Here is a 16,120-nt window from a genome sequence, read left to right as displayed (position 1 = left end):
ACCTGCCAAACTTACCACTGATTATCAGCACTGCAGCAGATAATAGGGAGCACAGACACCAAGGACAGTGTAGGAATTCTAATCACTCCCTTGCTGCTTAACAACCTGCTCCCCACACTTCTGTGCACTCCTAATTCCATTCCATGTCATATTTATGTAGAGTCTCTGCACAGCTACAGAGTGAGTCACAGTTGCAGGCGGGGAGCCCCTTGAACCAAGACAGTTACTGTATTCTCTCGTGGTCAAAACCTAAAAGGATTTTGCATTCATTTCTTTTACTAATACTCATTTTAATGAGTACCTCCCATTTGTCCAGCACATTACAAGGCTCAAAAATAGAGTAACAGGAAAAACCTACATCAACAATTAATTACAATCAGATATCATAAGTAGGTAAGAGAGAGACATATAAAGCTACTTTCAGGGAGTAATGTGAAAAAGGATTTACAGAAGATGTAACACTATTTAGATCTTTGATTGACTCATCTGCTTATTAAATTCAGTAACTGTTTCTTGGGCCAATTTGTGGGTAAGGATGCAAGTAGAAAAGACCCAGCTCTTACCCTCTGCTGGCTTATGGTCTAGCACATGGGGCTGGCAGGCTATATAGCCCGTAGGCCAAATTGGCCTACTGCCTGTATTTATAAAGTTTCATTGGAACACAACCATGCCTGTTTATTTGTATAGTGTTTACGGCTGCTTTGACGCTACAGTAGCAGAGCTGAGTGGTGCGGCAGAGACTCTGTGGCCCGCAAAGCCTAAAATATTTACTGACTCTTTTTTACAGATGAGATGGACAAACTAAAAGTCATAACATTATAATAAATACTGTAATAGAGAGAATTAGAGGGAAGTTTGAGAGAACAGAAACAGGACCTCAGAGTTCACACTTGAAGAGAGACTTTGGGAGAATAAAAAATAAGTGGGGGGCTTCCAAGGTGAATATGATGAATACAAATACTCCTGGTAACAAATAGAATGAGTTTATAAGTATAGTAATTATAATATATAATTATATCATAATAAACATATAGCAACTATAGGTAGCATTGAGCATTTATTAGTTATGTGCCAGGCACAGGTACATATATATTTTTTATTCAATTCTTATGTAGTAGTATCTTTCAGTGCTCACAACATACTACAATTAGTTTGGTGTTTTTTTAATGGAAACAAAGATACGAAGAAGTAATTTTAGGCTGGACCTGGTGGCTCACACCTGTAATCCCAGCACTTTGGGAGGCTGAGGCGGGTGGATCATTTGAGATCAGGAGTTCAAGACCAGCCTGGCCAACGTGGCAAACTCTCATCTCTACTAAAAATACAAAAATTAGCCGGGTGTGGTGGCGGGCGCCTGTAATCCCAGCTACTTGGGAGGCTGAGGCAGGAGAATCACTTGAACCCAGGAGGTGGAGGCTGCAGTGAGCCAAGATTGCACCGCTGCACTCCAGCCTGGGCGACCGAATGAGACTGTCTCAAAAAAAAAAAAAAACAGAAGAAGAAGAAGTAATTTGCCCAAGGCCTTAAAACTAGTAAGTGGTAAAACCAAGATTAAAACTCATGTCTTTTTGAGTCCAAATCCCATTGTACTTAACCAGTATATTTTACTGGCTCAATAATAATATAGTTCAGGTTCTTCTGAGGAGAGGGAGTTGTGAAAGGGTATTTAGGGCATGAGGTTGGCAAGCATCTCTGAGCTAGGTTGTAAAGGGCCTCACTTGCCATAACAAAGTTTCTTCTTCTCATGTGCACAGTGGGGAGCCATTGGCCATCTTTGCAGGGAAGTAACCTATCAGATTGGCATTTTAGAAAAATAACTGGCCATAATTTGAAGGGTAGATCAGAGCAAGGAAAGACCAGTAGCAGGGGGAACCAGCTAGAAAAGTAACATTTATGAGGACAGTGGTATGAATGATGGAGAGAACATGTGTTTTTGAGTTAGAGACTTGGGTTCACATCCTAGCCAGACCACTTTTGGGGCCTGAGTAAATCACTTAACTTCAATAGAACTTTAGTTACCTCTGCTGAAAAGTAGGAATAACCATGCCTATCTCATGGAGTAATTTTAAAGGGTAAATGACATAATATACTCAGTAAGCCCTGGCTTTATTAATTTAGGTAGAGGAACAGCAGAAAATATAGTTCCAACCAAATGGAATTTTTTTTTCTAAGAGATAGGGTCTCACCCTGTCACCCAGGCTGGAGTGCAGTGGCACAATCTCGGCTCACTGCAGCCTTCAACCCCGGGCTCAGCCTGCTGAGTAACTAGGACTACAGGCGTGCACCACCATGCCCAGCATTTTTTTTTTTTTTTTTTTTTTTTATAGAGACAGAGTCTCACTGTGTTGCCCAGGCTGGTCTTAAACTCCTGGCCTCAAGTGATCCTCCCACTCCAGCCTCTCAAAGTGCTGAGATTATAGGCATGAGCCATTGTGCCAAGCCTTCAGCCAAAAGGAATTTAAATAGTAAATGGTCAAAAGCATGGGCTGTCTTATCAGACTGCCTGGGGTCAAGTCCTAGCTCTTCCACTATTGATTGATACTATTGACCTCTGTAAGTCTCAGTTTCCTTGCCTATAAAATGAGAGTGATAAATAAGATACTGAACTCATAGGATGTGAGATTAAATTAGATGACTTATGTAACGTTTTTTGGTTTTCATTTTTGAAAGACGAGGTCTCACTCTGTTGCCCAGGCTGGAGCACAGTGATGTGATCACAGCTCACTGCAGTCTCCAATTCCTGCCCTCAAGCGAACCTTCTGCCTCAGCCCCTGAGTAGCTAGGACTACAGGTGTGAGCCACCATGCCCAGCTTTTCTTTTTTAACTTTTTGTGGAGACAAGGTCTTGCTGTGTTGCCCAGGATACAGCCTGGCCCACTTGGGTTTTCTTACTGGGACTGGCATGCACCTGCCTGCTTTCCTTTAGGGACGTTAAATTTTTTCTGACAAGAAGTCTGCCTGTATTTTTATTTTATTCTTCTGTATGTGATTTGTCTTTTATATCTGGCTGCTTTTAAGATTTTCTCTTTATTACTGGTTTTTAGCACTTTGGCTATGATGTGCCTTGATATGTTTTTCCCTGTGCTTATTCTGCCTGGGGTTCATCAAGCTTTTTGTGCTTATTCTGCCTGGGGTTCATCAAGCTTTTTGGATCTATGGGTTTACAGTTTTCATCAAATTTGGAATTCTCTAGCCATTATTTTCCCCAACCCCTCCTTGTGTTATTCTCATCTACAAATTCTAGTCCCTAGCCCCTCTGAGCTTTGATCTCTGACTCCTCCACTCAAAGAGACCAGCAGGCTGTGTTTGGGGTCTTCCTCTCTGCACTGCAGGTTTAGAAGATCCTGAAGGAAACTGCTTCAGGCAGCTAGCTGGGGCAGTTGTCGGGCTCTCTTCGTTTATTTCTTGTTTCTTGGGACCACAGTCCTGCACTGCCTGTTGTCTAGTATGTGCAAACTGTCATTTCACTTATTCTATCCAGTTTTCTAATTATATAAGGCAGGAGAGAAAGTCTGGTTCCTGTTACTTCATCATGGCCAGAGGCAGAACATATTTAAAAGGGCATCTAAAAGCCAGTGTGCCATGCTGCCCACCATGGTTTCTTCAAATTCTGATCTTCTGTAGGTATGAATGGGTGCTCACTGGCATTCTGTTGAGGAAGTTCCTATTTCTTCTGTAGAATGAATCTGTGAGAACAGGAGTTTCTGGGCAATCAACTGAGAAGTCCAGCCAAGTCCGTGGTGGGCTAGTAATCACTACCTTACTTCTGTTGTTTACAATTTCCTCTTAAAATGCCATTAAGGGGAGACACTAGTCATGGTGGTTGCTTCTGGGCTTACTAAACTCAGGCACACTTATGGTAAAATGACAAGTAGTAGGGTATACCCTAACACCTTGACAAATTGGGAAATGGGTACCTGGTGATAACTTCAGGCAGTAATGGGCCAGGCGTGGTGGCTCATGCCTGTAACCCAGCACTTTGGAAGGCTGAGTTAGGAGGATTGCTTGAGCCCAGGAGTTCTGGTTGCAGTGAGCTTCAGTCATGCCACTGCACTTCCGTCTGGGCAACAGAATGAAGACCCTGCCGTGAAAACGCCACAATATTATGACAGCTGAAGACCATCATCATTAACTCAGTGCAAGTTCTGATGCACTGCCAGAGTCAACATATGCTCTTGGATGAGACCTATTTTGGAATGAATAGATAAACATGTTCGAAGAGCATTTCTTGCCACCATTTGTCGATAGGTCAAGAATTGGGGAATTCTAATAGATTATTGTGGGAATAAGTGCAAGAGAATCAGGATCTAGGCTAATCCAATGTATTAATGGTAAACATTTAATATTTCACATAGTTTCTATCCGTGATGCCTTTAAACCTTGTGGAAATCAAATCTAGTAGAAAAATACCCAGTGCCCCATCTCTCCAGGGGCAAGGTTACTTGGAAAAGTTTCAAACACTACGGCTCAAAATTTTGAAGTTTTTTTCCACTGCTGTTTTAGGGTGGGGTCTGGAGCTTATGAACAAGTTGTGATCAAACGCTAGAAGTCAAGTTGGTGAAAACATTTCCTTGTGGATTTAAGATGTGAGTAGTTGATGTATCAAGGCATTTTATTCAGGCACTTAATAGAAAATGAACCTCAACTATCAAGAGGAAAGCCAATGCTGGTTTCTTCTCTGGAAAGACCCACCGCCATCCTGTACCAGCCACCAAAGGGGAACATCTGCATGGCAGTCTCCAGGCACTGTGCCACTGTGTGCCTTGGAAGCACCTGGCTTCTGTGGTCACTGCACATCATAATGAAAAGCCTGCTTTTTCTTTCAGAACACCCCAGTGGAGAAAACAGCATTATATACATCGGAGTATCATTTTAGGATTCAAGTGTAAAAATCTGTGATCAAGAGGCTCAATAGATTTGAGCTCTATGGTTTGGTTTTTTTAGTTTGAGAGACAGTACATGAATATAACTTAAACCCTATAGATTTTGTCAAGATAGTTATAATTCCTGTTCTGGAAATCTTCCCTATTACACTACCTACAGCATTGTATAAAGTGTGGGTGTTCATGCTTTGGGAAAATGTTAGACTACAATTTAAACATGTGATGTGCTTATTCATAATTCTCAGTGTATCAGTCATAAATGAAATAACAAGTGCATTTAAGTCTGAGATACGTGAATGGATGTAATGCCATTATTATGCAGTATGTATTTTTAATTGTCATTAATATTAGATGAGCTGCAGAACCACCCCCAAGCACTACATAAAAGACTCAAAATAAGTTTAACACTTACTGTGTTGGGCACCCTAACAGAAGAGCTATCTTAACTCATTGAATGTTAAGATCTGCTGGTTTCAGGAGTCAAAATGTAGAAAAAGAGGAGAATTGTAATATGGTCAGAAACAGAGAAGCCTTTTCTATGTAAATTCAGACTTATCTGAGGCTAACAGTTTTCCGAAGTGGTGGTGGGTAGCAGCATGACAGCTGCTTGCCATGACTGATGCAGACTGGTAGGTTTCCATTTTAGCTCTCTGTAGGTACTGTTTTCTTCCCCACTGTGTCGAAAGTGATTTGTGTTGAGGCAAGAGTAGAATATAACATATATCAAATATAGTTTTTAAAATAAGAATACCTGGTCTGGATCCAGTTGAGCAGCACAGCAGATAAACCTTAGAGTTTTTCTGTTCTTAAATGACAGTTTCCATGTGGAAAGATCTAAACTTTCGTGGAATCACTATTAGTGAAGAAAAATGTAGAATCTGTATAACAAGTAATTCCCCAATTCTTACTTTCAAAGTCATATCCAAGAAAGACAATATGTCAGAATAGAATGACTGTGGTCTAGGTGTTTTCACGTTGGCAAAAATAAGGAGGAAATTATATTATTTTAATATCCAAATTTAAAGGTTTGGAAAATTTTGAATAGTTAATATTAAGACTTTTGTTGCTGTTTTTTATATTTCAAGGATTGAGTATTCTGCATTAATCCAACAGTATTCTAACAAAGAGATTCTGGAAGTTTTTAAAAGATGATACCCTGTTTTATATTTTGAATGTAGAGAGACTCTGAGAGAATGTTCTGAGTTATTATACTTTTTATTTTTTAAGATTTATTTTTAAGAATAAAACATTGACCTGAACATTTTAGCCTAACCAAGGGACTTAAGTGGTAAAGGCTTGCATTGTGTCTTCATGTGAACTGATCCGTTCATTATATATTATGGGAAAAATCAAAGAAAGTTTTTTATAGAGATATGAAGATATTATTTAGAGAGATATTTATTGTGACATTTTTTAAAAACATATTTTTCTATTTTCAAAATATTATTTCTAGGCTATATTTTTATTGGTGCTGTGCAAATGATTTTGCAGTTTTGAAAATGATAAAACTAGATTGTAAGTGGGGTTCAGTGAGGACATTCATCAGACACGTAAGAGGTGCTGCAATCAGGGTGATGCCCATCTTACTCATCCTTGGGTGCCCTTGGTCCAACACCTCTCTATACAAGACTGGTTCTCAGTATTTTAAATGGTACGGAATTCTTTTTAAAAAGTAGAGAGATTTTGAAAAGCATAAAAATCATGCCTTTATAATCTTAGCAGCCATCAGATACACCTTGATTTATGTAGTAGTAAATATAACAAATATTTTAATAAATAGAAACACTGATAAGGAAGAAAAAAGAACTAATGTCTATGTCTTCTGTAGTCAGCAAAAGTCTGGATCCATTTTGTTCTATTTTGCGTTCCATTGGCACACTTTGTGTTCAAATTTCAGTGCAGTCCTTTCAAAATACTCGCTAAGGGTTGCCTAAGTGTCTGCCTTACTTTCTGATTTTCCTTTTCTGAGAGCATGGTTAAGAACATCTTAACCATATAGCTGTTGAAAAAATCTGTTTATTAAATAGCAAGTTCACTTCTGTTTATGTTTTGAGTTTAGAAAATTTGACTTGAAAATTTAGATTATTAATGAATTTATTTTTAAATATTAAAGTCAAATTTCAAATCACCCAGTGTTGAAGAATTTGCAGATGTATACAATACTTTTTCTAATTATATCTTTTCTATCTCCATGCCTGGCTTTTTCTAATTATATCCTAGAGAAAAAGACTAATGGTATTTCAAAGCTGTGTATTTGTGACGAGATAAAGAAGAGTCTTAAATATCTTGTTTGGGAGAATGCACAGGCCAGTCAGGAGACCCACCTCCTGTGCCCTGAGCTGCTGACTGAGACCCGACAGATCATGAAGTCTAGTAAAGGGCAGAGAAGGCCCTGAGCCATCAGTTTACACTCGAATGGTTGACTCCCCTTTGTGGTGTTTTTGAAGGCTGCTTATATCAACAGCTAATGTGGATTAGTGCATATGATCTTGAAAAAGTCTTGACCAAGAATCCTAAACTCCACCACTCCTCCCATTCCAGCTTAACACTATCAGAATAATATCCAAATTCCAGATTCTTTTTTCCTTTTTTCTTTTTTTTCTTCCCTTTTTAAGAGAGACAGGGTCTTGCTCAGTCACCTAGGCTGGAGTGTAGTGGCGCAATCGTTGCTCACTACAGCCTCCAACTCCCAGGCTCAAATGATCCTCCCACCTTGGCCTCCCAAAGTGCTAGGAGCACAGGCATGAGCCACTGTGCCCAGCCTAGTTTCTTTTCTGTATGCTTTTTTTACAAAACTGAGCCACAGAGGTTGACCACTTAGCCAATTTGTTGCTAGAAGGGAGAAAAAAATCTCCAACTAGCCTCCAGACAAAACATACTCAAATTCAAACAGCAGTTAGTTTTAATTAACATACCGAAGTAATTTTAGACTTTCAGATTTCTATGCTGACTAGAACACTTTGCAGGCTGAAGCTGACATTATTACCAAATACTTCATTTAAGTATTAAACGAAGTATTAAATGAAGTGTCAGGCTTCCAGTATATATAGCAACGCTCTGAGAGACAAACTGGGCTCATATGACGGGGTTGCATTTTATTTTCTTAACAGGTCTTTTAAATTGGGCAGTTCTGAAATTCTGTTTGGTCAGTTCTAGATGGTACGTCATGTGAATACAACCAAGCACTGTAGTTGAAATTGTGTTATGCCACTACTCATATGTTGTCTTAGGTACTATGCATAATGTTAATAGCTGAGATGTTAAAGAATTTGAAGTCTAAAATATAAAAGATGAATATACCCATATTAATCCTATGTTAAGATGCTCTGGAAATAAAGGCCTTATTCCCTTACATATGCGATTTTTGTAAGATAATATATACACAGTATATTTTAAATGTTTGTGTGGGTGGTCTATGTAGTTACTCCCCATACAACAAAGCTGACAAAATTTTTAATTTACACAATGTATTCTGCATTTTCAAATGTTTATCTTGTGTATATAGCAAAGAAATTATCTTACTGATATGCGTTGACCAAATCCCATGGAGAAAGGACATTTAGATACATCTCATTTGAGGCTCCCCTTCCTCTCATGTGTTTGATTTTTTGGAAGGTGATACAGTGTGTGGGTAACCATGCAAATGTTTATGAATAACTTTACTGAAGTGATTCCATCAGTATTCTGTTCTAATACTTGGAGAATGACCTTCATATTTATATATTTTATTTCTTTGTTTCAACTATACAGTGATAATTCAGGAAATGTTTCTTTTTTTTTTTTTACAAAAACCAATTTTTTATTTGTAAAATGTTTGTAATAATGTAAAGGTGAACATGTTCAATAAAAATCATATATTAAAAGTTTAGATGTTCTTTATCTTTTAAAATATCAGTTAAGATTCTATCAGAAAATTGTGCCAAGGTAAGAAAACAGAAATGAAAGAACCAAAATAACTTATCCCTGAGGGTTTCTTTATTTATTACCAGGGAGCATGGGACAGATTTGAACGCCCCCAGTGGCGGATTTGAACCCTTGGGCAGCCCATGCAGTGGCATGGACCTGGGCTTTGGGAGAGACAAACCTGAGTCTGAATACAAACTCCCCTCTGAACCTGGCCTCAAACTCCTGAGCTCAAGTGATCCTCCCACCTTGGCCTCCCAAAGTGCTAGGATTGCAGGTGTGAGCCCATGCACCTGGCCTGAACCTATTTTCTAATCTAGGATGGGCATAACACCAACACTCTATTGGGTTGTGATGAAAGACATGGGCATTATTGTTAAGAGTATGCTACTTTCTAGGCACTCGGTGGTCCATCAAGTCAAAATTTGCCTTCATATAGCATCTATACACATATACTAATTTCTAGTGTTGGACATACAGATGCTTATTAAATGTGCCACTATTAGTGTATACCCAAAAGAAAGGAAATAAGTACATTGAAGAGATATCTGCACTTCTTTTACATTTATTGCAGCACTATTCACAATACCCAAGGTTTGGAAGCAACCTAAGTGTCCATCAACACTTAGATGAATTCATAGAGAAAATGTGGTACATAAATGCAGTAGAGTACCATTCAGCAATAAAAAAGAATGAGATCCTGTCATTTGCAACAACATGGATGGAACTGGAGGCCATTATGTTAAGTAAAATAGGCCAGGCACAGAAAGACAGACTTCACATGTTCTTACTTATTTGTGGGAACTACAAATTAAAATAATTGAACTCATGGAGATAGACCAGAGGCTGGGAAGGGTAGTTAGGGGGTAGGGTGTGGGAGGTGGGCAAAAAAAAAGAATGAATAAGACGTAGTATTTGCTAGCAAAAAAGGGTAACTATAGTCAAAAATAATTTAATTGTACATTTTAAGAGTATAATTGGGGCAGGCGCAGTGGCTCACGCCTGTAATCCCAGCACTTTGGGAGGTCAAGGCAGGTGGGTCACTAGAGGTCAGGAGTTTGAGACCAGCCTGACCAACATGGTGAAACCCCATCTCTACTAAAAATACAAAATTAGTCGGGCGTGGTGGTGCACGCCTGTAATCCCAGCTACTCGGGAGGCTGAGGCAGGAGAATCGCTTGAACCCAGGAGACAGAGGTTGCAGTGAGCCGAGATCGCACCATTGTATTCCAGCCTGGGCGACAGACAGAGCAAGACTCCATCTCAAAAAAAAAAAAAAGTATAATTGGATTGTTTGTAACGCAAAGGATAAATGCTTGAAGTAACAGATACTGTTACTTCACATTATTAATGTTAATGTTAACTGTTAAAACACATTTACCCTGATGTGATTATTACACATTACATGCCTATATCAAAATATCTCATATACCCCCCATAAATATATACACCTACTATGTACCCACAAAAATTTTTTCACTATTACAGTTTAAGATCATCACTTAACAAATGGTATTTAGTGTCACCTATATCCTCGTACAGACTGTTCTATTCCTGTAGACCAGAATGTCCTCAGAGAGCAAAAACAATGCCAACAGTGTACCTCTGCTGATATTCAAATTATAATAGCAATTTAATATTAACAAAGAACTATGGTTTAATGTCAGTTTGAACCCAGCATCTTCTCTGCAGATTGTCAGGGCCTCCCTGGACAGTACAGATTTAAAAAGGTTATGTGACTAAAGAGAAAGCACCCTGTCTCTTGTCAGGACAGAGTAGGGTATGGACACTCTAGGGGAAACCCTCCACACTCCTCCCTAGTACAGAGGATCACCCAGAATAAGTGTACCAGATCACAGCAAAACCTGGTAGGATTCTGATCTGCCCCCTCAGACGCTGCCCACATCTCCAACATGGAATTCTCAGACCCAGCCTTCTTGTTTCGACTTGGTCCACCTTTCTTCAACACCTGGTGGTTTTCTTCCTCTTTCTCTGTCTGTCTTACCCTTTCTCTTTCACCTGTTTTCACTTCGCTTCCTGTACCTATGCATCACTTATCTGGTAGCAGCACATAATGAAATCTTTCCTTCCATTTGTATGATAGGTAGGAAATCACTGGTGGAATTAATCCATTCCACATTATACAAAATGTAACAAAAAATTAAGAAACCTAGGCTGGGCGCAGTGGCTCACGCCTGTAATCCCAGCACTTTGGGAGGCCAAGGTGGGTGGATCATCTGAGGTCAGGAGTTTGTGGCCAGTCTGACCAACATGGTGAAACCCCGTCTCTACTAAAAATACAAAAAAATTAGCTGGGCGTGGTGGCGGGTGCCTGTAATCCCAGCTACTTGGGAGGCTGAGGCAGGAGAATCACTTGAACCTGGGAGGTGGAAGTTGCAGTGAGCTGAGATCATGCCATTGCACTCCAGCCTGGGCGACAGTGAGACTCTCTCTAAAAAAAAAAAAAAAAGAAACCTAAACAGGCATAAATTTAGACATTCCCTGGGTCAGTGATCTCTATTCCATGTGAACCTATTTAATAGGAAATGTCAGAAAATTTCCCAAATGAATGTTTAGACCTCCTTCCCATGCATTTATAACCCAGCTAGGTTGAGGTATTACCTCAACCATTTCTTAAGAGATTGACTTCACCGCAGATCTTCAAACCATTTCAACACTGTTTTTTCTTAGTGTATGCATTGCAGAAAACCTCAAACCTCTGCAGAAAGTTGGCATGCTAAGCTTTTTCGGCATCTTGCTTTTTGAATCTTATATTGGGGAATCCTTAAAGGGAGTATGTGCAGCTACTTAAAATAGGAAAAGTGTGCCACCTTCTGGCCTTGAACGTCTGTTGATTCAGTTCAAGTCTACCTGTCTCAAGTGATCCTATCTGCTCCTATTTCACATATATTTCATGACATTTAGACCAAAGGAAAAACACATTTTTTATCTTGTCAGTAATTTTTAAAATTTGAAATAATTTCAACAGACTTTGAAGCATTGCACATTTTGCTTAAAGTAAAATTGTTTCCTTTGGTGTAGGATTAATGAAAAATTCTGTAAGTACAGTTCCATGAAGATTTCTACCCAAAAGCACTGCTTGGGCAGCATGGTAAAGAACATATGTACAGGGCCAGGTGGGACACAGCAGTGAGAACACACAGAGCCTGTTCAGTGAAAGCAAAGGCTCTGATGGGTCAAGGGTGATGTGTGGGAGCAGGGAGTCGTGTTGTTGGGTAAGACAATACAATCAGATCACAGTTTAATCTGACTAATTCTAGCTTGAGTCTAGCATGCAGGATGAAGTGGAGCAGGTAGAAAGAAATAAGATTGTTGCAGCAATACAGGCAAAAGTGTGCAGGCAGAGTACATACAATTCAGCAGGAACATTAAGAACCCAACAGAGAAATAGAGGACATGAATTGTTAACTTTCAAGATAAAAGGTATTAACACATACTGCTGGCTTCAAAAGCTAGTATTTAACATTTACTATACACGTTTCCGACTTCCAGCTCCTAGCAGCTTGTTTGCTAGACCTCAGCAATATTCCCAGCTGTCCCCTTTTTCTAGTTATCGCCAAGGATGTGCATGATATATGTGAAAGGAAAATATCTTGGACCCCTAAAATAACTAAGCTGAAAGGAAAATTCAACCTGGAAACTACTCAGAGCAAACCTACCTCCCATTCTATTCAAAGTCATCCCTCTGCTCACTGAGATAGATGCATATCTGGCTGCCTCCTTTGGAAAAGCTTATCAGAAACTCAAAAAAATGCAACCATTTGTCTCTCCTCTACCAGTGCCCTGGAAGCCCCCTCCTTGCTTTGAGTTGTCCCCACCTTTCTGGATGGAACCAATGTACTTCTTACATATATTGATTAATGTCTCATGTCTCCCTAAAATGTACAAAACCAAGATGTGCCCCGACCACCTTGGGTACATGTCGTCAGGACCTCCTGGGACTGTGTCATGGGAGCGTGTCCTCAACCTTGGGAAAATAAACTTTCTAAATTAGCTGAGACCTGTCTCAAATTTTCGAGGTTCACAAATGTAATAAGCCATGTTTGCTGTAGTTAGCACCTAGCATCCTTCATGAAGGCAGAAACCCAGAGTTCTCAGTCTTCAAAAGACCACATTGCCACTGCTGACGCTGCTCAGTCCCTGACTTCCTGTCAACTGCTTGACACACAGTCTCCACAGGACCAGGCATAACGAGATAAAGATTTAATGTTCTTGGCACCCAAACTCTAGTTGAGGAAATTGCCTTTATTTGGAGTTCTCCCTTGATAACCACTGGCAGAACTGAGGGCTGAGAACACTTGAAGGGAGCTGAACTGCTGGGCGTGCCGTGGGGCGGCAGGTTGGCAGTCACAGGAAAGGAGGGGAGAGGGTGGGGCAAGCGAGGGGAGCTGGGGAAGGTGAGATGGGAGCTGCTGCCAGGTGAGGAGGAGGGTAAGGTGGGACGTGTTTGAGGACCCTCGTGGCAGCATAGAAGGGACTGAGATTCACATCTCAGTTGTATGGAACTGAACTTGAAGGCAGGCAGTGCTGTGATAACTTAAGCTTTTAGGAAATCATAGAAGTCTCAGAGTTTTGGAGTTACCCAGACTATGGAAATAGGAGTTGGCGGCAAATTGTATTCAGATCTCAAGGACCAGGGAGGTTTCAATACCTGGTAGTGCAGATTTCACATCTAGTCTGGGAGGTGGGCAGTGGCAGTGAGAACCTTCTCTCAAAGAAGACTGCAGATTAAATTCTGTCTCCTGCTCAGCCCACTTGTTTTCACATTGTCTGTGGTAGCTTTGACTCAAGCAGAGTTGAATAGTTGTGATAGAGACTGGATCACCTGCAAAGATTTACTATCTAGCCCCAAAAGCACGTCTGGCAACCCCTGACCTCGAGTATCAATGAGCCTTTCAGTGTGCAAAGAAAGGCCTGTATCCAGGTTGGGGGAAAGACAAACTTCTCAAGAAGAACGTAGGTACAGAAGCTGCAGAGAGCAGGAAGGCTATGGGAAAGAGTGGCTCCAGCCCCCATGGCAGTCATGAGCATTTAAAATGTTTCCACGTGGGGGCTCCAGTGATTAGGCTCGAACAAAGTTAACTGATTAATTTTCAAGAAAGATCAGAGAAAGGGCTGGTCTTGGCTAGAAACCTTGGCTCTACCACAGAAGAGCAATGATGAGAAGGGAACTCTAGAGTGAAAACTGCAGAGGCCTAGAAAGGTGAGGACAGAGGGCCTTTGAGAGCAGGAATAGGGTGGGGCTACAAATCTCTTGTTCATGTGCACCTTTGAGCATTCATGGGGGAAGTCTGATAGCAGTATTAGAAATTCAAGGAAAAAACAGCTGGTTTACCAATGGAATGTGATTAAAAGACGGTTCTCATCAGAATCCCTTAATTCTCTCCCCCCTCACCAAATCCCCTTCCCATCTGCTTAATTATTAACCCTTGGAAACTCAGCTCGAGAATTACTCCCCCCAGCCCTCTCCCAGGCACCAACTCTGCATCTGCATAGCCCCCATTCCAGACCGGTCAGGATGTCCTAGCTGTGGCACAGATGGTTATTTGCCACAGTGTTCCTTCTCCCCTTGTTCCTTGGCAGACCAAGTGGACACATGACCTCCCAGAATAAAAACTACATTTCTCAGCTGATACGGTTTGGATCTGTGTCCCCATTCAAATTTCATGTCAAACTGTAATCCCTGATGTTGAAGGTGGGGCCTGGTGGGAAGTGATCATGGGAGTGGATCCTTTGTGAATGGTTTAGCACCATCCCCTTGGTGCTGTTCTCCTGATAGAGTCCTCCCAAGATCTGTTTAAGTGTTTAGCACCACCCCCTCGCTCTATCTTGCTCCTGCTCCCACCATGTGAGATGCCTCGCCCCGCCCCAACCCTTTGCCTTCTGCCATTACTGGAAGTTTCCTGAGGCCTCCCCAGAAGCAGAAGCTGCTATGCTTCCTGTACAGTCTTTGGAACCATGAGCCAATAAACCTCTTTATTACCCAGTCTCTGCTATTTCTTTACAGCAATGCAAGAACAGACTAATACATCAGCTTCCCTTTGTGTGGCCTGAAGACTTCATTCTGATCAACAGGAAGTAAGCAGTCGTGTTGCGTAACAACCCACAGCAAGCCTTACCAGACAGCTTGTGTGTGCCCTTTGTCCCTTCTCTTCTTTCTGCTGTTTCAGAATATGAAAGTAGTAGCCAGAGCTCAAATCTCTCTCTCTGTCCCTGGGTGGCATGCTAAGTAGCCACAACATGCAGGATGGACGTCTGGGTCCCTAAAGTGGCAGAGCTCCCATGCCTGGGACTTACCTCTGGATTCCTGTGCCTAAGAAATGCCTCTCATTTAAACTACTGTTTTCCCCCATGAGGTGAAGCCATGTTTCTTTCTCCCGTTAGTACTACCACCCCAATTCCATCCTGAGAAGAGGGTGCTCAAAAAACAATCCCAGCACTTTGGGAAGCTGAGACAGGAGGATCACTTGAGCCCAGAAGTTCAAGACCAGTCTGGGCAATATAGTGAGACCCTATCTCTACAAATTTTTAATTAGCTGATGGTGGTACATGCCGGTAGTTCAAGCTACTGGTGGGGAGGAGGTGAGGTGGGAGGATTATTTTAGCCCAGAGTCTGAGGCTACAGTGAGCCATGATTGTGCCACTGCACTCCAGCCTGGGTAACAGAACAAGACTCTGTCTCAAAAAAAGAACAACAACAAAAAAAACATGGACAGCAATTACGTCATGAAGAGGCTTCTATGCCCTCCAACCACCTCCATTCCTGTTTTATTGATGTTCTAGACTAAATATTACACAGGTTAGAATTTGGCATTAAGGAGATGGAGAATCCCAGAAAAATTTTAAAGCTACTCTTACCCCAAGGAAAAGGTTTTGAACACTATTTGATAACTTTCTCTTAAATTTTTAATATCACAATTGATATGGTTTGTATTTCTGTCCTTGCCCAAATCTCATGTCAAATTGTAATCCCCAATGTTGGAGGAGGGGGCTGGTGGGAGGTGATTGGGTTATGAGGGCGGATTTGCCCCTTGCTATTCTTGTTATTAAACCTGGTTGTTTAAAAGTGTGTAGACCTCCCCAGGCTCTCTTCCTCCGGCTCTAGCTATATAAGACGTGCCTGCTTCCCCTTCGCTTTCCACAAAGACTGTAAGTTTCCTGGGGCCTCCCCGGCTTCCTGCATGCTTCCTGTGCAGCCTGCAGAACTGTAAGTCAATTAAACCTCTTTTCTTTATAAATTACCCAGTCTCAGGTAGTTCTTCACAGCAATGTGAGAACAGACTAACAACAATCAACTCACGGCTCTAACACAA

General features: G+C 41.1%; 1 protein-coding gene across 2 annotated transcripts in view; it reads left to right on the top strand.

Moving 5' to 3' along the window:
- EEIG2 (EEIG family member 2) overlaps positions 1-15,205 on the top strand; it is an 81,709-nt gene extending 66,504 nt beyond the window's left edge. The window contains exon 11 of one of the 2 annotated variants that reach the window (XM_024230761.3): positions 14,815-15,205. In XM_024230761.3, the coding sequence (XP_024086529.1) occupies positions 14,815-14,833 (19 nt within the window). In that variant the 3' untranslated portion in view covers positions 14,834-15,205. Of the gene's footprint in view, positions 1-4,503; positions 8,747-14,814 lie in introns of those variants that run through there. The other variant, XM_024230753.3, reaches the window with a different exon arrangement.
- Positions 15,206-16,120: the final 915 nt, after the last annotated feature.

Source organism: Pongo abelii, chromosome 1, assembly GCF_028885655.2.
Source record: "Pongo abelii isolate AG06213 chromosome 1, NHGRI_mPonAbe1-v2.0_pri, whole genome shotgun sequence".
Lineage (NCBI taxonomy): Eukaryota > Metazoa > Chordata > Mammalia > Primates > Hominidae > Pongo > Pongo abelii.
This window is presented reverse-complemented; position numbering and strand designations above follow the sequence as displayed.